The sequence below is a fragment of the Solanum pennellii genome, chromosome 11, assembly GCF_001406875.1.
Source record: "Solanum pennellii chromosome 11, SPENNV200".
Taxonomy (NCBI): Eukaryota; Viridiplantae; Streptophyta; class Magnoliopsida; order Solanales; family Solanaceae; genus Solanum; species Solanum pennellii.
Window position 1 is genome coordinate 5565485 of NC_028647.1, and position 22752 is coordinate 5588236.

Below are 22752 nucleotides of genomic sequence, written 5' to 3' on the forward strand. Positions count from 1 at the left end.
GTAGGGAAAATGGTTCTAATTTCCGAATCTCATGGAAAACCCTTTTTGCTCCGCTTAGCTAGGGGTAATTTAGTGATAGGTTCTACAGACCAAGGGATAAATCATTAGACTCATTCATGAATGTTTGAAATCAATATTATGCAAGGAGACATTCGAATTGAAGGGTGGTACTAAATCAGTCTATTTCCGGCATTATATCCACACTCTAGACGCTATGAGTATGGTTCATAAGTTATTTGAAATGATTATAAAAGATTTTGGGCCAAAAAATGCTGATCAGTAAAATACTCTCTCAAGTTCATTGAAAAATCTGAGAAAATCATGACTTCATGTTTAGAGACCCCTAAATTATGGATCATGTGAAATCGGTCGGAATGAAGCAATTCATACAAGTGCAAATAAGTGATCAAAATGGCTATCAAGCAAAAAAGTTTAGTGCATGTTCAAGCCTAACCATGTTTAACTCTAATTAATGTGGTTTTGGTTTGGCTTGCAGACGTATTTAGGAAAATATATATCCATGGATTAAAACACACATAATTTCTAAGCAACTAATAGACAGAGCCCACACCGCGAAACATGTTAACATTTCACCTAGTAGCTTCTTTCCAGCTCCTGGTTTTGAAGATATTAAGTACATGGCCCAATCTACAGTTAATCTTACAGCACCTACATAAGGTTACAGGTACGCTTAAATGGATGCAAAGCACCCGACACTAAATGAAAAGAGGGTAGGGTAACTTGGTGATAACAAGGGGGTGGGTATTACCAGCGATGTCGGGTGCAAAATAGAGTATGAAAAGATACCATTAACAGTAACTAGATCTAGTCTACTTTTACTATTAATGTACAATGTAACATGCACTCCCAATTCCAAAAGGGTTTACTGCCGCGGTGCTGCTGGAGCCGTCTGCTGATGGGCCTGTCCATAGAATCCAATACCAGAAGGACGGTAAAATCCGCTGTTGGCAGGCTGCTGCTGAGATTGTAGCTGTGCTTGCTGGGGTGGTGGAGGAGGAGGCCTCAGTCCCATTGCAATTTGAGAAGACACAGGTTGTTGAAGGCCAGTGCTATATCCATATGGCATCACCCCCATCATCATACCTGTAGATTGAACTAACTGACTTGCAGGGGAATTTGCTGGATGTAATGATGGAGGGGGAGGGGGAGGAGGTGGAAGCGGAGCTTGTATCTGGTTTGGCTGGGACACAGATTGCATGGCTGAGGATGGGGCAAGAGGAATGCTAGTAAGCAATTGTTGAGATGAAGTAAAGTAAGTGGAGCTACCCCTTTCAGAACTGTTCATATCAGAAAAAGTCATTGGCTTATCTAATTTGAGCCGTTTCTCTGGGGATGCAAAAGGCAAGCTAGAAGTGAAGCCAGTTGATTTCAATCCACTGCTCAGTGATGCAGCTTCTTCAGCAACAAGGGATGAAAGAACAGAGGTTAACATTTGAGCAGAAGATGTTGAAGCAGCAAGTTTTGCAGCAACAGCTGCTGCTGCCGAACTTTTGCTTTCCTCTTCATTACTTTTGGAATTTGTGAAGGAAGTCACGGGATTGGGAGGTGGAGGCAGAGGAGGTATGTTGATTAATTGCACTGAAGGCGGGGTTGGTTCAGTCGTTCTGGTGACTTCAATTGGAAGGATACCAGTATTCACTGGTGGAGCAGCAACACTGGGAGATGTCAGCCTCCTCCTTGCATTTTTTACTAGTTCAATCTGACCACACGCAACCTGCATGTCAACCAGCTATCCAATGATTACATTTTTGCAGACACCAGCGAAAAATATCTTTTAAGAATCAAGGACAAAGTGATGCATATAAACAGTTCTCATTTATAAAAGCTATCCAATAATTACATTTTTGCATAGGATTAAAATTCAGGGTGAAAATGGAGATATGGCAGTCTTAAGACTACTATAAATTAAACTGGCTGACTGAAACCTATGTTTGATTAAGAATCAAAAGGTGTTGCTCATTAGACAAGGCCCACATGTTCATCACTGGTGTTCTTGAGAAAACCAAAAACTTCAAACTTGAGAACTCGAAAGTGTGCAGCTTACACATAAAGTTAGAGAGACAAGCCCCGATCAAATGTGGAAGAAAATGATACACAATCATGCTGTGGTTTATTGGAATTCCACAAAAGACTAAGGGGTTGTTTGGTTGGGAACAAGTTATCCCCAGTTAATTAAATCCCAGGATAAGTTATCCCGGAATAAGTGAGATAACTTATCCCATCACTACCGCAAAAATGGTGGGATAAATAATTCAAAGACTACCTAATACCTCCAACCAAACATGGGATAAAATAATCCTACATTTAATCCTGGAATAATTATATCTTATACCTCAAACCAAACGACTCCTAAGATTGCATGCACACCAAAGCGGCTCAACACCAATGCCAAGCATTCAAAAGCATGTCATTAGCATGAACAGGCTACATTCAATGAAAATAGTTCAAGAGAATCGGCCTGGTCTGCTTGGGCATATGCAACTACTGAAGCTTCGAAGATACAATGATAATAGGTGAGTGAATCAACCTGATTTGTCATTAAGCATTGAGCAGGCTAAAATACATACCCAGTGTAATCCCACAAGTAGGTTATAGGGAGGGTGGTGTGTACGCAGACCTTACCGTCTAAAACAACATACCGGTGTAATTTAACAGATTTTCACCTCTACTTAAACACCAAGTTCCTGTCAGAGGCAGGGTTCAAACCCGTGATGTAAGCCTAAACCATACATCACACACTGCTGTCTTACCACTAGACCGAGCCACGGGATGCACATACCCTGAAGAAGTCATCTTGCCAATTGCTGTCTACATCTAGTCACACATAATGACAAATTGGATAACAAAGTTATCCGTTTCCAAATAGTTGTCCACATCGAGTCACACAAAATGACAAATTAGACAAAAAGGGTAAACAGTTGTTTTGTTCAAGAGCAATTTTTTTAAAAACCGAATAGCACAAATACAAGACTTGTAGGGCCTTAAGCAAAAAGTGAGAAGTGATATTGCCAAATGAAGAGCATAATTTGAAGACAATACAACTAGTTGCTTAATATATGTGAATACACTCATAACACTGATTGCAACTTAAGCCACTAATTTTTAGCATCTAATGCCCTATAATAATCCAAAGCTCATAAAGTGACTATTGTGCTCTTACTCCACATTCTATCAAACATAAAATAGTACATGGATTCTAGTACACCTTAATGCGACTATTACTTAATATTTTCAAGCAAGCTTTGCATAATGTTATGCAGTGATACTTCTTACACGGCCAATCAAACACTGCATTACTTCTATGGAGATTATTTTCCTAATTCACTCAACCAAATATTGTTTTATATTATGTGGAATCTAATGTTGAGATTCCTCTAGCTTAACTAGAGTGCTCTCCCTTCCTTACAATGCACATTTGTATAACATTCATGTTAGAGCTTTTAAAATATTTAATACCCCATACCATTTCAAAAATATTTCATATAATTAGTTAGTAATATTATCCATCAAACTTATGTCAACTGTTACTTTAGTAACTCTTCCATTACCATTCAATTACTTTACGTGATGAAGCTCACTTTTGAAAACATTGGTTGAGGTTGAATTGGAATCCTGGATAGGGTTGAATGGGTGAAATTTTTGGGGAGACTTTGTTGTTAGGCCTATATGTTGATGGGAGCAACGGCACGCAATTACAAGAGAAACCATATAAGGAGAAGGTGTGTCATGGGCATGCCTTTTCTTTGGCCTACCTCTACCTTTCCTCATACCTACTATAACCAACCTCTCGCTCCTCCTCACTGGTAAAAGAAAAACAAAAGTAAACAAGACTATTACCTATTCATAGCAGCTACAAATTATTAAAGTCCATATAGACTCTTAAGCACACAAAACTGACTTCCTCAGATTGTTCTGTAAACAACAGGAATTCTGATATGCAAATAAGAATAGGGAAAACTATGTAGAGGAGAACCATGGACATTAAATGAGAATCTGAAACATACAAAACATCCATTTGGCTGGTGGAAAAGAATAATAAACAAGTCACCGCATCTTCCCTCTTCTCAAACTTAAATTTCCTCAAGAATTTCGTAGATTTCATCATGGTGAGTCCAAAAACTGCTTTATATCTGACTGTTCTTCAACTCGAAACAAACTAACCAATTTGCTCAACACTTAAGTATACTAAATGTTCAATAATTCCAGCAACTGATCATGCAATTAATTCAGTAAATACGGGATCCACACACATCAATTCTCCGTGCACCTGTGGGTTTTTTGCGAACCTCTTCATGATTTTTCTGTTCCCGTTTTCTCGTGAGTGGATAAAATATAAGGAGATACAACAACATACCAAGTGTAATCCCACGGGTGAGTCTAAGAAGATAAAATATAAGGAGATATGTGCAATAAAAGATTGGGATTGAGTGTACCTGCATCCCACTGCGTAAAAGCTCTAGCTTAGATTCCTGAAAAAGCAATAACCGTTAGGGTTGCCATGAGTGCTAAGATGGAAACGCAAAAAAAGGAAAATAAAGGCACTCCACATTGTTAGTGACCAATAGGAGGATGTGAAACAGTCATGTAAGTTTGCATAATTCTTCACTGCTATATAGACAGTATCAAATATAAGGTAAACAATAGAAGGTCTAAAAAGAATTAAGATTAATCCTAGTGAAAGGAGGTACGGGAGGGTGTTAGATTATTTTTATTGCTTTTTTTTTTTGGGGGGAGGGGGGGGATGGAAATGAAAAACTGTACTTGATCTTGAAGTGCATCTTTCAGGAGAGAAATCAAGGTAATTCTCAATGATTCAGCATTCTCAAAGTGGCTGATGCATTCTTGAAGTATATTTTCCTGTTCTAGCAATTTATCCATCAGTTCAGAACCCTGGAGGTTTCCTGAGCAAGAGTCAGCAGAAAACACAATATCAAAAGTCTTAAAAGGAACAAGTACTTAGTTCAAGAAAAACTACTAATTCAAAAATAGCAATATATAATAGAAAGGAAGAGAAAATACTGCAGCAATGGAGTTCATGATTACGCCATGCTAGTATAAACAAAAACAAGGACTAATCTTTCCTGTGGCCTTAAACTCTTAAGGCATCTTCATATTCACCTACAAATCTTACAAAGCCAGCCCGCTTTTGTTTATTCGCAACACTATAGTCCACTTTCAGATCCAGCTATAGTTCTCCAACGGTAGAATAGATGACATATGAAAGGGTAAAGCAAACCCACTGAAGATCATCTTTTTGAAAGATGATGGTCTTTGGCGCCTCTCCTTATCCTTTACTATTTATAATCAAGGAATTTATTTTTTCAGTTTCAAAACACGAATAATGATGAGTTCTTCTTCTACCTTATACCACTTATACACCAAGTTCGGTTTCCCAGCAGGATTTTAACTCGTGACATGTGCCTGCCTCACCTCTCACACTAATCTTTGAAACAAATCCCTGAGGCTGATGCATTCATCTGTCTTGATGACCTTGAATCATGAGTTGATATCTTATAGGGTCACGTTAAAATTTATCATGCTAGCAAGAATACTCATTAATTGGGTCACCGGAAGGATTCTTCAATGCACATAGAGGGATCAGGCAAGGCGATCCCCTATCCCCTTTCCTGTTCATCATAGCCATGGAGGGGACTCAACAACATGCTGAATATAGCTAAGATAACAGGACGAATCAGGGATTTGAAGTTAGCAAGGTTGCTGGGAACAGTGTAGAGATCACACATTTGCAGTATGCTGATGATACACTAATTTTTTGTGGGGATGAGGAGGAGCAACTCTTGATAATAAGACTTATATTGGTGTATTTTGAAGCCATTTCTGGACTCCATATAAATTGGAACAAAAGCCACTTGTATCCAATTTATGTGGTTCTAGAAATGGATTACCTTCCTCAAATCCTAGGAGGTGCCATAGGCACTTTGCCATCAATATACTTGGGCATGCCTCTGGGGCAGAGTATAGGTCCATAGATATTTGGGATCCAATTTTGGAGAAATGTGAAAAGAAATTAACCAGATGGAGACCACAATATCTATCCTTGGGAGGTAGACTAACTTTGATTAACTCAGTCTTAGATGCCCTCCCTACGTATATGTTATCTCTCTCTCATATACCCCAGTCAGTAGTTCAAAGGTTGGATAAAATCAGAAGAAACTTCTTGTGGCAAGGCAATAAGGAAAGGAAGGGTTTTCATTTGGTCAAATGGAAGAACATTATCAGAAGTAAAGAACAAGGTGGACTAGGTGTCAAGAACCTTAAATACCAAAGCAAAGCACTCAAGGTCAAGTGGCAATGGAGGTACCACAGGAGGACCAAGCCCTATGGTACAGGGTAATCAAGAGCAAGTATGAGCAAATGAACACATGGGTAACTAAAGAGGTCAACACCCCCTATGGTATTAGCCTCTGGAAACCCATTAGAATATTCTGGCAGTTTCTCAGTAATCAATTAAGTGTCAAAGTTCGAAATGGTAGAAAAACGAGCTTTTGGATTGATAAATGGGTGGGTACTGTGAGCCTTAAAAATCTCTTTCCTGACATCTTTGTTTTGGCTCAACACCAAGAGAAAACTGTTGCTAATTTGTGGTCACCACAAGGATGGAATATTAGAAGAAACTTGAATGACTGGGAAATTCCCAGAATGATTGAACTTTTCAAACTACTGGAGAGTTTCCAAGGAATCCAACCAGGTGAAGACTATTTATGGTGGCATGGGCACAACAAAGGAAGACACAGGGTGAAGGAAGGATATATACAAACACGAATCAAGACTTCAAATGGCCTTGGAAGCAAATTTGGAGAGTCAAAGTGCCACAAAAAGTGGCATGCTTCACCTGGCTGCTCGCCAATGAAGCAATTCTGACATTGGACAATGTGGCCAAGAGAGGTATATCTCTATGCAACAGATGCTCCTTACGTGGTAAGGATACAGAGACAGTAAAACACCTCTTTCTACACTGCAATTTCACTGATAAACTGATGGAGATTTTCCTAATCTCAGAGGCATTTCCTGGAGTATGCCTAGTAAGATTGATGAGACTCTTTTCAGTTGGGAGGAGGCTGGAGTTGGGGCTACAAACAGAGAAAGATGGAGGATGATACCTGCTTGTATATGGTGGACTATATGGAGAGAGAGAAATGATAGATGTTTTGAAATAGGGACAACAACCTGAAGGAAGTCAAGCTTAAATGTATTTTGTTGTTCTGTTTTTGGTGTACAAATGTCTACTCCAATGAGACTGAGTCAATCATAGATGGTTTAGGGTCCATCTAGTTTCCTGGTTTAGGACTGGAAGGACTTTAATCTTTTTGTTCTTTTTGTAAATATGGTTTTTCTGTACTACCTAAGTACTGACTGAAACACAAAGTTACCAGTGTCAAGAATATTCTCCTTTAGTCCTTTTACCATCAGACCTATCTGTAACTGTCATCCTCCATAACAATATTTCACTATAGCGGCCAAGTTTTTTTTTTTTTGGGTACCAATTTTCACATAATGTTATATTATATGCCCTCTGTAACTACATTTCGCTTTAACCAAAAAACATCCAGATAAAATGACGTTATAGAGGTTTGATTGTATCACTTTTACTTCCTAGGAGTTCCTTTCTCAATGAAATAAATTCTATCTACCACTAAAGAGGGAGAACGTTTTTGATAGCTTACATGTTCAGATTGATTAATCAGTAAATATATACTTAAATATTAACAACCTTTTTATTCTTTTACCCCTCCCTAGGAGCTCCGACCTTTTTGCTCCCTTGGTGACTCGAACTCACAAACTCAGGTTGGAAGTGGAGGGTGCTTACCATCCGAGCAACCCCCACTTGTCCAAATATTAACAACCTAATAATAAATAGTGTAGATTAAAAGTTCCATGTTGTCGCTTGCTGAAAAAAAACCATAATACAAAGGTATGTGCACTAGACAAACACAATTTTCATATTAATAATGTGGAAGTGCTCAAGATACAACTTTCTCGGATCTTATGATGTCTCATTCACTTGCTACATGCTATCTTAAGGGAGATGACTCTGTGTTCCTACCTAACCAAATTTAGCAATGTGATTCTCTGAAAGGTAGATAACAACTTCAAGCAGCTGATCAAAAGTATTGGTTACTTCAAAGAGCAAAAAGTTGTTGGTTATGAACTTCTAGGCAAGTGCTCCTAAATCACTCATAAAGAGACAAGATTGTTGGAAGATGAATCAACTTTTTTTAATGATGGTGGTTATCTGGGCCAGCTTACAGGTAACTCAACTATTGCACCAATTACCCACTACCTCCCAGACTCCCACGAACGCAGGTACCCAGTAATTTTGCCTACCAAGGCTCAGGCACATGGGAAAAAATCATCTAGAGTTTATTCCTTTGCTAGGATTTGAACCTAAGACTGGGTAGTTCTCCACTTCATTGACCATTAGGTCACACTCTTCGATGTAAATCATATTTTAACCATAAGTTCTATCAAAGCATGAATAGTCATATAATTGGCATACATAGCAGATACTCCTTACAGTAACAATGATCTAGCGCCAAGAATGCAAGCAATCTCCACTATAACTAAACAATGACACAAAATGTATATGCAACATCAACTTAAGAGACATAAAAGATCAACATACTTTTCACTTTACAATATTCCCAACAGCCAATTAATTACTCTTTTACCTTGGGAAGAACGGTTTTCAATATCATTCTCCATTTCCCCAACGCAAAAAACAGAATGTTTACACTTGTTCAAAGCATCTTCCTCATTCACATTTTCATCATGAACTAGTTGGAATGCTGTTACAATTTTTTCTGGAGTACAGCCGACAGCCATTTTCTGATGTTGAAATTAACAAAACATTCAGACTACCTGTACATAACCATGATAATAAACCCAGCGTGATTTTTGAACAGACGAGTTTAATCTGATACTCACAATCCTTACTGAGTGAGCATCCTTCTTCACAACTTCGATAGGATTTGAGCTCTTCCCTTTGCTTTCTGAAGGAGCAGGACTCTTGCCCAACACTTCATCTTTAAGATTCTGACCCTTGGATCCAAATACTTTTCTCTCTTCCCATATATTAACCTAACATTACCCACAAAAAGAAGAACAAACCAAATCAGAAAGAGAAGGGAGACGTAAAAAGGTTATTTGGGCTTCAGAGGACAGTAAACTTAAAAATTACGCCAAAGCTATAGAGAGACATTGTGAAGAAGTTCCTAACTTCTAAGTAAATGCCAAAATTAAGCAGTTTGTCTTGATAAACAAAGATGCCATGTCAAGTGCTTCATCCCTTAGGGGTGAGCATCAATTCAAGCACAAAGACACTAAGGTGTGACTTCCATCGCCATGAGGTCCAGGTTCTAGACAAACCTTTAAGAGGATGTCAAAGATGTGCGAAAGAAGGGCATCTCCAAGCATTGTAGTAGAGTACGACAGCATTCTAAGTAGTGGCTTTCCCACATGTTACAAGAATTCTAGTGAAGTTTGAAGAGAATGTTAGTGGATTTTCTTCTAGGACAGCAGGACTCATGGCCCAATTAGCAACCGTTACAAGAAATTTTTGGAATGAACTGATTGGAATTAGATTGAAAATGCACTGCCTCTTCGAAATCTCATAAACATGTCTCTAATGGACTCTTTCTCTGTTATCAACGGCAATTTAACAAGGTCCATTGAAAAAAATTATGCCCCTTAACAATAATGGAAATGAAGGACTTCTCAGAATTCAATGCAACAGTTGACAGTAAAAACAAGCAGCATAATATGACCAAACATTACTATTTGTGGTTCTTTAGGCTGGTAAAGCCTGTTGCAGAAACTTTACACTCACTGTTTGTAGCAATATTGCTCTAGCTACATAGTGAAAGAAAAACATAAAATCCTATTCCTGACCAAAGTCACTAAGGAGGGGCCTCAGCGGGCTGCAATCCATCTGAGCTTAGTCTTCTTTTATGAGACAGATTGGACGCTGGGGAAAGGACTGAGAAATTGTCAAGAAATTTTCTTGTCAAAAATATTGGTCCAAATTCATGTCTTCACAATAGAAATTTTTGATACTATTAACTATATATTAAAATCTTGACCTCCATTCATATAGCATCAACTATATATCATTGCCTTAGAGGTTTCTTTCCAGGTTCAGTCATCCACACCAAGCAAATTAAAATAAAGGGGAAAGGAGGATTGGTGAAATGGTCTTGGTGGTTGTCAAGAGGTCGTGGAAGGTAGTGGAGGGGAAAAGAAGATTGGTGGTTGTGGGAATAAATCTGGTATTGGACGTCAAGAGAGGTGGTGAGGAGGTTGTGGCGTGAGAATGAAGTTAGTAGTTGTTTGAATGTCACAAGGGAACCAGAGGTGGTGAAGGTGATGGAATGAAACAGGTGGTTCTGGTCATGGTGAAAGTTTTCAAGGTATAGTTGGTGTAGATGGTGATAGAAATGGTGAGGGTTTTAGAGGTCGTGATAGAAGGTAGATGTAGTGAAAGTTTCGGAAGTTGTAATGGTAGTGGTAATGATGTGGCAGTGAGTTTTGTGTGGTTTTTTAAGAATATGTGGGCCAGGAAGAACAAGAAATAAAAAGAAAGAAAGAGTAAAATAAGAAAAACAATCACTAAGAATAAATAATAAAGTGTAATTAGTTGATAATGTCTAATTCAAAGATTACACGTGCACATTAGAGTAGTTCTAAGAAAATTTGTTTTGCTTTTCAAAATTACCTTCCTCATGTCTAAGGTACAACAAAAAGAAAGAGAAAGTTCTCAATATTTGAGTACAACTATGCAAGTTGCTGCAAAATTTCAACCAACCAACCCATCCAAATGAAAAAAAAAATAGTGATGAAAATACAAAATTATGGTCAAAGATGACAAGGGAACCCGCAGCTACTACCCCTTAGGTGAAGGTGAACCCCGCTCCTGTGCAATAGCCTGCAAACTACAGAAGAGAGGTAAACCGCACTAAGCAAGCTCCGTGTGATGAGCTTGACCCAGAAGACCAACCCCTTGCTATGGCAGGAAAGATGTTTCGAACTTGAGACTTCATTATGTAAGTCCCAAGCCAAACAATCTGAGCCACTCAAGGTGAAAGTTTTTAGCAACTTATCATTGCCCTCTACTCGGATTTTGAGTGTCTTTAGATGATAATGATAGAAAAGTCTCATGCAAGATGTTTTGTTTTAGGATAATGACATAGAACATAAAAGTGAAAAAATCATGGAAGAAGACGTCAAGAAGTGAAGGTTTGATGTTGTAGAACTGAAATCATAAAAAAACAGAGGAACGTGAACCGCAAAATCCAAGGTGGCAGAAAAATGTTGACCTAGAAATGTTATGTTGACCAGCAGTATTTGGAAACTTCAGAGAGATGGATTTTGAAGTTTGGGATTTTGTGGGCTAAGAAATATTATGTTGACCACAGTTTACGAGAAGTGTGCTACTAAGGGAACACATGAAGGTTGAATTTGAACCCTGACCACAAATATGGTCCATGCTTTAAGAGTTATTTGTAAATATAATATACAACATACATTGGGGTCGAATCACAGGGAACAATGTATAGGACAACTAGATAGCTAAGGAATTATCACCTCCAATGCAATTTTATATATATATATATGTATATATATATATATATAGACACACACACATTGGGGTCGAATCACAGGGAACAATGTATAGGACAACTAGATAGCTAAGGAATTATCACCTCCAATGCAATTTTATATATATATATATGTATATATATATATATATAGACACACACACATTGGGGTCGAATCACAGGGAACAATGTATAGGACAACTAGATAGCTAAGGAATTATCACCTCCAATGCAATTTTATATATATATATATGTATATATATATATATATAGACACACACACATTGGGGTCGAATCACAGGGAACAATGTATAGGACAACTAGATAGCTAAGGAATTATCACCTCCAATGCAATTTTATATATATATATATGTATATATATATATATATAGACACACACACATTGGGGTCGAATCACAGGGAACAATGTATAGGACAACTAGATAGCTAAGGAATTATCACCTCCAATGCAATTTTATATATATATATATGTATATATATATATATATAGACACACACACATTGGGGTCGAATCACAGGGAACAATGTATAGGACAACTAGATAGCTAAGGAATTATCACCTCCAATGCAATTTTATATATATATATATGTATATATATATATATATAGACACACACACATTGGGGTCGAATCACAGGGAACAATGTATAGGACAACTAGATAGCTAAGGAATTATCACCTCCAATGCAATTTTATATATATATATATATATATATATATATATATATATATATATTTGTGTGTGTGTGTGTGTGTGTGTGTGTCATGTGTGTGGAGAAAAAGAAGCTTCAATTTTCCTATCTTCAGGCTAACTGATGCACAAGTTGATTTTTCATTTGTCAGTTAGCCCAACTTAACACACAAGTACACCTACCAGAAAGCAGAAAGGGGATTACCAGTCTAGAAGCCACTTTCTTCACACTTCCATCACCACTTTCATTAACCTTCTTCAGAGACGCGGGAAGGACCTTCCAGAACTCATTAACAAACTCACTACCCTTGCGCCGACTATTTTGGATAATATCATTGGCTAAGTACAGAAACGAAACACGTTGCTCCCGCTGTGCAGATCTGAATGATTTATCCCATGTTTCAACGATCTGCTTGGCTTTCTTACGATATGAAATGCACCATCGAGATAAAGCTGATAATATGTTAAAGGAAATTGTAACAAAACTGAACCAAACACTCTAAATTTTTTAAACAAACACTCTAAATTAGCACTATATAACACCAAAAAATTCCTGAAGACAACAAGAACATTGTTTTAGCTAAAAGTACCAAAACAGAATGCACTAGTAACAAACGGGGTATTCTGGAAGAAATAATACGTTCTCCAACTACAGTACCTTTGCATTGTGTTAGTCGTTGAATAATACTTTCCCGAATAGATAGAAGTTAGGTTAGTTTAAAACATAAGATAAAGTTAAAAGAAAAAGTGTGCCCACCTTGTTCAGAAAATAAACATCGGGTATAACTCAACCACAAAAGCTAGTTGAGATGAGGACTGTGCAACAATTTAAGGAGCCAATCTAAGATTTCCTCAATCAACGTGGAGAGCTTAACATTTCTCCGCATGCCCAAAGCTGGCCATTTAAAGCGTGAATATAGAATGGGGACCCAATATTGGGCTAACCAAGAATTGAAACCAGCTTGTCTCTACTACCAAGTTTAGAAAAGTAGCTCATGAAAGAATATTGTTAGGACCATATAAGAAGACACCAACTCATTCCCTCAATCAATATTAACACTTGACACTTCTAGCATGATTTCTTTATATTCTCTTAATCAGTAAATAAAAAGGTCAAGTAGATTGAACTCTGCTATAACTAAACAAAACGTAGAGACACGTGTCCTCTAGTTTTTCAACAAATCACACTAAGAGAACTGAGAGGAGAACAAAATATTTTTTATTACAACTTTTGATCAAATACTGGTGGGATTTCAACTTAATTATCAATCATTGTTTATACCTCTAACATGACCACTTGATCAAATCAGGTGAGAAGTAGAGTAAAATGGCCGATGCTACTGGACATAAGACAAGACAAATGAATACACCTAGATTGCCTTTCTTGAGTCACAACATGACAAGATTTATTGTGTTACAATAGCAGAACAGTGCAAGAAAATTGGGAAAGTAGTACCATTTTCTACTACTTCAAAGTAGAAAATAAATGCTTACCTTCTCATGCTATATTAGACGAGCCCCTACAGCTAGATGTCAACAATCAACCATCAAGAAAATCTCTTTATGGTGCATTCACACATTAATTTCAAGACAACCATGATGAAAAATGTAGAATGTGCTCAGATAAGTGACGACAGTAAAACCAGAAGATTGACCAACCTAATCACAGTATCATGTCATAAACAAAACAGGCACACTCAGCAACTTCCAAAAGGAAGTTTATTAGAACCAGGCATGAAAAGGAATCTTATTTAATATCGCAGATGATGGCATATGATCAATTATAGGGTTTGTATGCTCATCTTAAAAGCCTAGCAAAGGTCATGCTAGGCATGGTTTCTGAAGTTCTAAGAAGCTGGGATGAAGTAGGAGTAATAGCTAAAAATAGGTGTAGGTAGAAACTCATCCTAGCATACATGAAGGTTCACCTATTTCTACAATGTCAAATAGCAGCCGACTTATGGAGTATTTAGCTCCTTTTGGCCTCAAAGAGTGCCTCAGAATATCAGGGATGTTTTAATTAGCTGGAGTTGCTGGAAAGTTGATAGCACCATCAAGAGAATGTTGGAGGTATTGAGTTCAAAACCCCTTGCCAGCGAAAGCAAGGGGTTTTCCTTATGGTTCGAGCTCGTCGCACCAAACTTGCCTAGAGCGGGTTACCTCTCCTGTGTGGTCTGCGAGCTATTGCATAGAAGCAAGGTGTTACCCTGTGCGCACCAAAGGGTAGCGGCTGCGAGTCCCCTTGTCATCAAAAAAAGAAAAATCTTGAAGATGAGACCTGCAGCCATTTTTTGGAGAATCTGGAATGAAAGGAATAGAAGATGATCTGATGGAATATCAAACTACCTACCAATCCTTAAAAGCTAATTCCCTCTAGATTCCCCTGATTCATTTTTTGAATTTTGTCAGCTCCCTGACTCCTAACAATGTAAAGGAGAGTTGATGTTTTGCTACTAAGCTTTTGTAACTATTATGCATCAACTTGATGCCTGCAATAGAACTACTTACTTCATCAAGAAAAAAAACTCATCCTAGCATGCATCTGGTGTACAGTGTGGAAGGAGAGGAACTCCACATGCTATGAAGGTGTAGAAAATGAAATGCAGAAGATCAAGCTTAACTTTATCTTGCTGCTCTGTTTTTTTATTTAACCAGTTATACTCTAATGAGTCTATGTCTATTACTGATATACTTGATTCATTATAGATAGAGATAGAAGCATTCTAGAGTCCCTTTTGTAAATATGGTTTCACTACTACTTAAGAACTGTTCTAGATATAATACAATGTTAATGTTTATTAACCCCCAAAAAAAAAAACTCACCTGAAATTGTAGATAGCATTTAGCATATCTGAAGTGAAAAAAAGGGAAAATCAAAACACTAATAATGGCATGTTTATCTTGTTAATTGAAGAGTGTGGATATCTTTAACACGTCCACTCACGTGCGAGCCCGACCAATCAAGTATGTCAAAATTCATTTTTGAAAAGAGATGGTGATGACACTCGAAACAGGATCTCTACCTATCCTAATACCATGTTAAAGTTGTGCAACCATATTATCTAAAATATTAAACTGTCAGCGGAAGCATACTTTTATTTATTTGAAATGTCTTCAACTGTAAATAGTTGATTTTATTATAACCACAAAGTTTAACTAATATTAATTTTTAAAAAAGACCTTACCCAAATACCAAAAAGCATTTATTGCGGAAATTAAGCACTATTTTTTTTTTATGATCGTGGTGTCTGGGACAACTTTCGCGCACCTCGACTAATTTCACGGGATACTTGTCACCTCCCACCAGCAACAAGTACCAGAAACTAAGCACTGTTAACAAATTACACTTAGAATAAGATGTGCTTTTGAAAGTATTACGTTCAAGAAAAAAGATACAAGGCATAGAATTTACAAGAGAAGTATATATGTATCAATTAATATGGCAAGCGCAAACAAAGAGAAACTAAGCACTATTAACAAATTACATTTAGAATAAGATATGCTTTTGAAAGTATTACGTCCAAGAAAAAAGATATAAGGCATAGAATTTACAAGAGAAGTATATATGTATCAATTAATATGGCAAGAGCAAACAAAAAGCTCTTTTTACTTGTACCAAATATTATCTTTGTGAAGTACCACTAAGATGGAGTTTACATATGTACAATACAGGAAAAAAAACTCACAAGCTAAGTGTAATTTTTAACAAGAGGAAGGTCTCTAAATTTATCTTAATTAGAGCGGATATAAATGTTTTTTTACACTAAAGAAAAATAAAGAAATAGTTAATTGAATAGTTCAAGTAGTTAGGTCAAGGAGAACATTGATTTAAGGAAAATTTTTTTGTTCTTTTTAATGATCGTGGTGTTCAGGCCAGCTTTCGCACCTCAACTAATTCCATGGGATACCTGCCACCTCCCACCAGCAGCAAGTACCAGATAACTCTATCCACCAAAGCTAGGATAGATGTGAAGAATCACCTAGTAATTATTGTCTCCGCTGGGACTTGAACATTGATTATAGGATTTAAGTGTTAACAATAATGGCACTAAAAGATAAACAATGGAAATGGGAAGGAAATCGCCTGCTACCAAGTCAGATCTCAAATTAGTCAGTTGAATTTTGTCCCAAAATATAATCAGGTAAAATATGCATGAAGTATAATATTCACAAACAAAAAGGATACATTCTATGCTTTGTTTTGAACTGTTAAGCTTGGACAACTTTTCTGCCAATTCCGGGCCATCAAAAGCATCATCACCCATCCCTGCAAATACAAGATAAGCATTTTTTGATAATGGTAACAGATAAATACCAGACTGACATGAAAATATGAATTAGGAAATCGATTTTATGAAGAATATTATCAAAGAGAGCAGGTTCTAAAAATCAACAATCAGGAAACCAAGCAATTATAGGGACTGGCCAAATATTTAAGAATTTTATCTGGTCTCTGAGAAACACATCACATTTAATCAAATAACCCAACAAATTCATCTGTCAGAAAAAAGTATTCAACCTACATAGTTAATTCGTCAGGAGTAGCATGATTAGAAGGTATTGGCTTCGGACAGCCCAGGATAGGCTGGACCCTGGTATCTTTCTTTTTACTATTTTTGAAATGTATGGGTCCAATTTTTAACTTGTATAACTATTGTATAAGGGAGTGTCTTCTTTATGTTTTACTATTACTTTACTTGTGAATTAAGAGAAGACATATACTTGATTAGAATCATGCCGAAAAGTCAGTATCATCCCAGGGCCTGTCAATCACTCAGCAATGCTATGCAGCTATATTACATGAGCAAATGTCTTCAATATGTCTCTTAAGAACTGACCAACTTTTATGGGAATACAAAATCGCTTAGATGATTACTATGGCAAACCACCAAAGTTGCCAAACAAAAAGGTTAAATGCAGCTCCAAACACGAGGAAAAGTAAAATCCAAAAGTGGATGATTGAAGAATGAAGAATGTTTATCCTACATGCTTAACAACACTTCTTTTTAGTTTATTTGAACTTTATTTTCTGGATTCCAACTTGTTTGCGTAACCAAATTTGTTGTTGGTTTCTTTAGTTTTTTTCCTTCTTTTTTTATGATAATGATGTCAAGATCACGTTGCACGCACCTCGACTATTACACTGGGTACCTGCTATCCCCACTAACAGAAGAAACCGGGCCACTCTACCACAGAGAATCAAACAAATAGGAAAAATCGCCCAGCATTTTTTGTCTTCAGTTGGGATTTGAACCTTAGCCCCCTCATGATTCTCCACCCACTTCATTTTCCACCAGAACAAACCCTTAGGTGTTTTTGAATGCTTTTAGAAAACTCTAAGGGGTCATCTGATTGGGAACAAATTATCCCAGGACTACTTATCTTGGATAAGTTATTCTTTCATGTATTATACTATATAACTAAGGTATAAATCATGGGATAAATAATCTAAAGGACTGCATAATCCTCCAATCAAATGTAGGAAAATAGTTCTGCATTTTATCCTTGAGATTATTATATTTTATGTCTCACGCCAAACAACTCCTAAGTAGTTTGTTGCACTTCCCATTTAGGATATAATGAGCTTTGGTAATTTCAATACCGCAAACAAATGAACAAGAAACTACACCTCAATACCACGAAAAAGAGCTATATGAATCCTACTATGTCACTCCATATAAATCATCTCAAATAAAGTATCAATATACTATATAAACAGCCAAATCATCATTTTTCTCAAGTACAGTAAAAATCATTCTCCTACTTTTAGCTTTGTCAAACAAAAATGTACCTGACTAAGATAAGACGGAGAAACCCAAAAAAGGAAGTATATCCACCTCAAGTTTGCTGTTTTTCTGCAACAATTCAAGAGAAACCTAAACGGTAGAAATGAAAATTAAAGATAATCAATGGCAACTGTTTGAATAGACGCAAAAAGAAAGAGGAGAAGGTAAGCTTTACCTCAATTTCAGCGGTAAACCCTAACAGAGCCGTGGTTCTGCGAGGGTGAAGACGGATGTAGAAACCACTCTGGGCGGAAGCACAGTCCTAATTGGGGGAAAAAGGGCTAGTAATCTAATTTTGGATTTTTTTTTTTCTCTTTATTTTTTTCTTATTAACTTGTAATTTTTTAAGATTAATAAATGCAACCTTGGAACATAGTTTATTTATTGATTTTGTAGGATTAATAATATCATAAAAATAAATATTTGTGAAATTGTAAAATTTAATTATGAAACGTGAATTATGTGTATTATATGAAACGATTATATTATGACTGTGTATTAATAGATATCAAAAAATTTGAACAATTTTTCAATTTGTATGTGTCATCCTTGCGCAGGTCCGTTCTTTGATTTGTGTTTGTCATCTTGCCTATTGTAATTAACGTATGACCCCTCTTAACTAGGATATTTGTACATCTTCTCTTCACATGTATGAATCATCTCAATTTTACATCTCTCGCCTTGTCCATTGTGAAGTTCACTCTACTTTATCTCGTATAGTTTCGTTTGTGATTTTATTTCTCGTAGTATCTCAGACATCCATCTCAACATTCTTTTGTTTGTTATTTCCATTTGTTGACCGAACAACATTTTATCTCATACAATTTAGTTGGTTTGAACCACTTTTTAATAAACCTTACCTTTAAGGTTGGGTTGATTGTAATTTTAGCTTACGAGTGGACTTGTGATATGAAATCATCATTTTAAGTCAATATTTAGACATGTGAATGGCGTCGTGATTTAAAATTATGAGATTCCAAATCGGGACTCTTCATTATATACATATATATATAAAACCCATCGGTGGCTCCTTAAACTTGGCACGAAGTTTCTCTTATACATCTTAAATGGGTTATGTTCATTTAAAATCCCTCATGTAGGATCTCGTTGTGTCATTTTTACACTATTTTAACATCATCCAGAAATACAAAGTGTGTATATGTAACACTTCGAAAATCTAAGACGTGTTCTAGAGCCTAACATAAGTGTCAAAAAGTTTAGACATTGTTTTAAGGTCTATTTTAATGAATATAAGTAATGTAGGTAGTCTAGAAACCAAAACGTCCATGACGTCCGGAAACTAGTTCAAGGAGGTACTAGCGTGCCTTAGCCTATTTGACTAGCTTTTAGGAGTCGTAAAATAATGAAAGTTGGTGAAAGGGTGTTTAATATGTATAAACGTCCGAGCACGACTCCCCAAGGCAGTATGCACAGACGAATGCGATCGACGGGGCGTGTGTCAATCGACGGGGAGTCGATGGTCACTTAGCCAAAATCTTGGAAGGGTCATTTTGCACAGTCTCTGAACTTAGAGAAGGATGTGCAGCACGGAGGGAGCAGTGTCCGTCGTCTCACAGACGGACCGTCGATCGGGGTCTCTTCTGTGAGGGCCTAAGTTGTTGCACGTTTTTAAGTTGGGCTTCATTAATTAATTAAAGGGTTAGTTAATTAATTAGGGGTTAGGGGAGGTCTAATTGAGTTATTTAACCAACTATATAAAGTCCTAACCTAATCAGACTAACCTAAGCTCTCATTATTCACAAACTCAAACCTCTCTTTCTTCTCTCTTCTTTCTCTCTCTAGTGAAGAACTCCATTGAATACCAAGTTAGGGGATGGTTTAAGGGCTGCAAAGGGTCAAGTTTCTCCATCAATCTTCATCAATTAGTAAGGTATGTGATCTCTTTCACATTTGAGACATCTTTCCTCAAAAGCTTCCATCAAATTGATTTCAAAAGTTGAGTTTTCATCCAATACGAAATTGATGTTTTGAATTGATTTGGTTATGATTTATTTTGAATATTATGAATAGATTAACATGTAATTTAACTCATTATGTTATATCTTGATGGATTGATCTAGTTTGTAGAAGATGACTTTTACCCCTTAACCCTGGGTTGTGATCTTGATATGAATTGTGTAGTGTTGGTTCAATTGACTTAGTTATTGGTTGAATTACTACTAGATGATGTTATTGTATCAATCATGATTCCTATCATGCTAGTTCTTGAGAAGTGATCTAGGTTATGAAGTAAATTGTGAATTTGACCTAAGTATCTTGTCTTAAGCTATGAACTAGTGATGAATTTTGATGTAGTGATTCAATTAGCCTTTTTATTATGTTGGTTATTGTTTATGATGAAACTACACCCTAATTGGGTTGAGTTATGGGTTGATGGTAAGACCTTGAAGATGAATTATGAATGAGACTTAGTAAGTCTTGTGATCCCTATCATTTACTTCAAATTATGGTTAATTGTGATTAAGTCATGATGTTGTATTGGATTATGCCTTGTAGTAGGATTGATAAGGTGGTATGATGTTGAATTGAAATGTCTTGACTATGGTTTGTGAGGTGTTGGCTAAGATGTAAATGTTATAAGGATGGTGATGATTTGCTAATATGCCTTATTATGAAGTGATATGAAAATGTGCTAACCTCACTTATATGAATTGTAATGAAAAGACTATACTCATGCATTAGTATTGAGCTATGATGATATGATTATACAAGGGATAGACCTTATGACTTACATTAAGCTATGATGATTAATAAAGACATTTCAAAAAGGACTCTAGCTTAGCACCGAGTTAACTAGAGTGAAGAGTGTCCCTTCCCACATAGAGAAGGTAGGATCACTAATGTACTCTTGATATTGGAGACTATAATGCATTTAGCATAAAGAGGGTCCCAACTATATCTCCTAGTTCTTGAACTATGTTGCCCCTATAAGAATACTAGCTAGTGGATTCACGTAGTTGCTATGTTCATGTTTTGGTACTACCTTGGCAAGTAGTTCGCCTTCTTTCGGTATGGAATTCCATGACACTGCATTCCACATTAGCTCATGTGGTCTATATCGGTTAAGGCAAGATGTTCCCAAAAGGTAAAATGAATTAAAGGAATGGACTCTAACTAAGATAACCTAATGGGTTTAGCTTAGTCTATGTAGGGGTATGTGACTCTACCTAAACATTGCACTAGTTATCCTTGAGGAAAGTCTTAGGAGGATGTTCTTATGTATGTATATGATTATGATGGTACATGATATGTATATGATGAACTTGCACATTGTTGATACTATATGTTGATTAGTTCATGTATCAAGATGTGTTGGTTTACATTGTTAAAGTATGATGATATGTACTCTTAAATGTCATGCTATGTGAAGTGGGATATTGGTCAGGATTCTTGTTGGGTTACTTGAATGAGTAAGGTTATTTGGCTTTGATTGGTCATTGCACTTATTGACTTGATAGGGGTTCATGGGTAATTGTCTTGCTTTGGTTATGTTAAAATGTACTCTTATTCATGTTTGTTGAAGTTATAACTTGATGATTAGAATGGTCTTGATTATATGTGCAAGTATGTTGATATGTTCATTAACTTGACTATGCTTTGTATTATTGGTCTTGTGATGTACATGCCTATGACTTAAGGAATATGTATTTTTGATTGGTATAGTCTTCTTGAATGTGCATAAGGTTTTCAAAGGATAAAATAGCATGTTTTCATGAAAGGTCCCCTTTTAGCATGATTTGATAATGTGTGTGCATATGGTCTCATACTTAGTACAAATGGTGTACTAATTTAATTTCTTCCTTTTTCCATTATTTTAGGTTTCGGTCGTTGAAGGGTTTTTGGAGACAATATTGAAGAAGACTTGAAATTCTTAATCATCCAAGTTGGGTAGGTCCTCATTTTCCGAGGGCAATGTTACTATCAAGCGATGAAGTTGTTTTTAGTACGAAGACTCTTAGGTTTCTTTACTTTTCATTTGGATACTAAACATTGTATGACCTAAACATTGTATGACCTATATGTGGTTTTATTGCATTGATGTATGGGCTAGGCCCAATTTGATATACTCTTATTAGATGGTTATGAGATGAGACGACTATTTGAGTATATGTTATATTCTATATATCTATGTGCAATAAAAGTAGAATACGAAATAATCTTTCTATACGAAGGGTCTATGTATACTCGATATATATATATCTATTATGTGTATGTAGAGGTCTATGTAAACCTCAATGTAGAGGTAATGAAAAGTTTTAAATTTTTCGCATTTTTGACCTATGAATGTAATGATGTAAACTAAGAGGATAGTCATAGTCCTCAAAGAGGACGCAGACGGCGGTTACCTCTAGGGAGTGCTCTCCGGATATGACAGTATAATACACTTGCCGATGACGTGTCAAAGTGACGAATTAAATAAAGACACATCTCATATTTCTAAACTAATGACTTATAAGTAAAAAAAGAAAAATAACCACTTACTTGATGACATGTGGCATTAGAACTCAAATAATAAAAAAAATTTAAAAAGAAATTCAACACTTCTAATTTTCAAGAAAGTCACCCTTGTCTTCTTCACTCCCCCCTACCCCCCCCC

The 22752-nt window shown here is 36.5% G+C and overlaps 1 protein-coding gene across 2 annotated transcripts; it reads right to left on the minus strand.

Annotated features, from left to right (window-relative positions):
- Positions 1 to 568: 568 nt before the first annotated feature.
- On the minus strand, positions 569 to 18453 carry LOC107004798 (regulation of nuclear pre-mRNA domain-containing protein 1B-like). 2 transcript variants are annotated; one of them, XM_015203152.2, is made up of 9 exons: positions 18310 to 18453; positions 18140 to 18203; positions 16535 to 16615; positions 12554 to 12801; positions 8968 to 9120; positions 8712 to 8868; positions 4783 to 4922; positions 4455 to 4490; positions 569 to 1735 (listed from the first exon to the last, which is right to left on the minus strand). In XM_015203152.2, exons 3-9 carry the CDS (start codon positions 16611 to 16613, stop codon positions 884 to 886), a joined length of 1665 nt encoding a protein of 554 aa, XP_015058638.1. In that variant the 5' UTR covers positions 16614 to 16615; positions 18140 to 18203; positions 18310 to 18453; the 3' UTR covers positions 569 to 883. The 2 variants fall into 2 exon arrangements, with proteins under 2 accessions (XP_015058638.1, XP_015058637.1); XM_015203151.2 differs by having other exon boundaries at positions 18140 to 18224; positions 18310 to 18441.
- Between the last annotated feature and the right edge of the window lie 4299 nt (positions 18454 to 22752).

Coding starts and splice junctions, on each gene's coding strand:
- LOC107004798 (XM_015203152.2), bottom strand. CDS start 16,613: ATGGGTGATGATGCTTTTGATGGCCCGGAATTGGCAGAAAAGTTGTCC. Junction 4,923..8,711: donor TGAAAACCGTTCTTCCCAAG/GTAAAAGAGTAA, acceptor ACTCTTGCTCAG/GAAACCTCCAGGGTTCTGAA. Junction 1,736..4,454: donor TTTTACGCAGTGGGATGCAG/GTACACTCAATC, acceptor GTTGACATGCAG/GTTGCGTGTGGTCAGATTGA.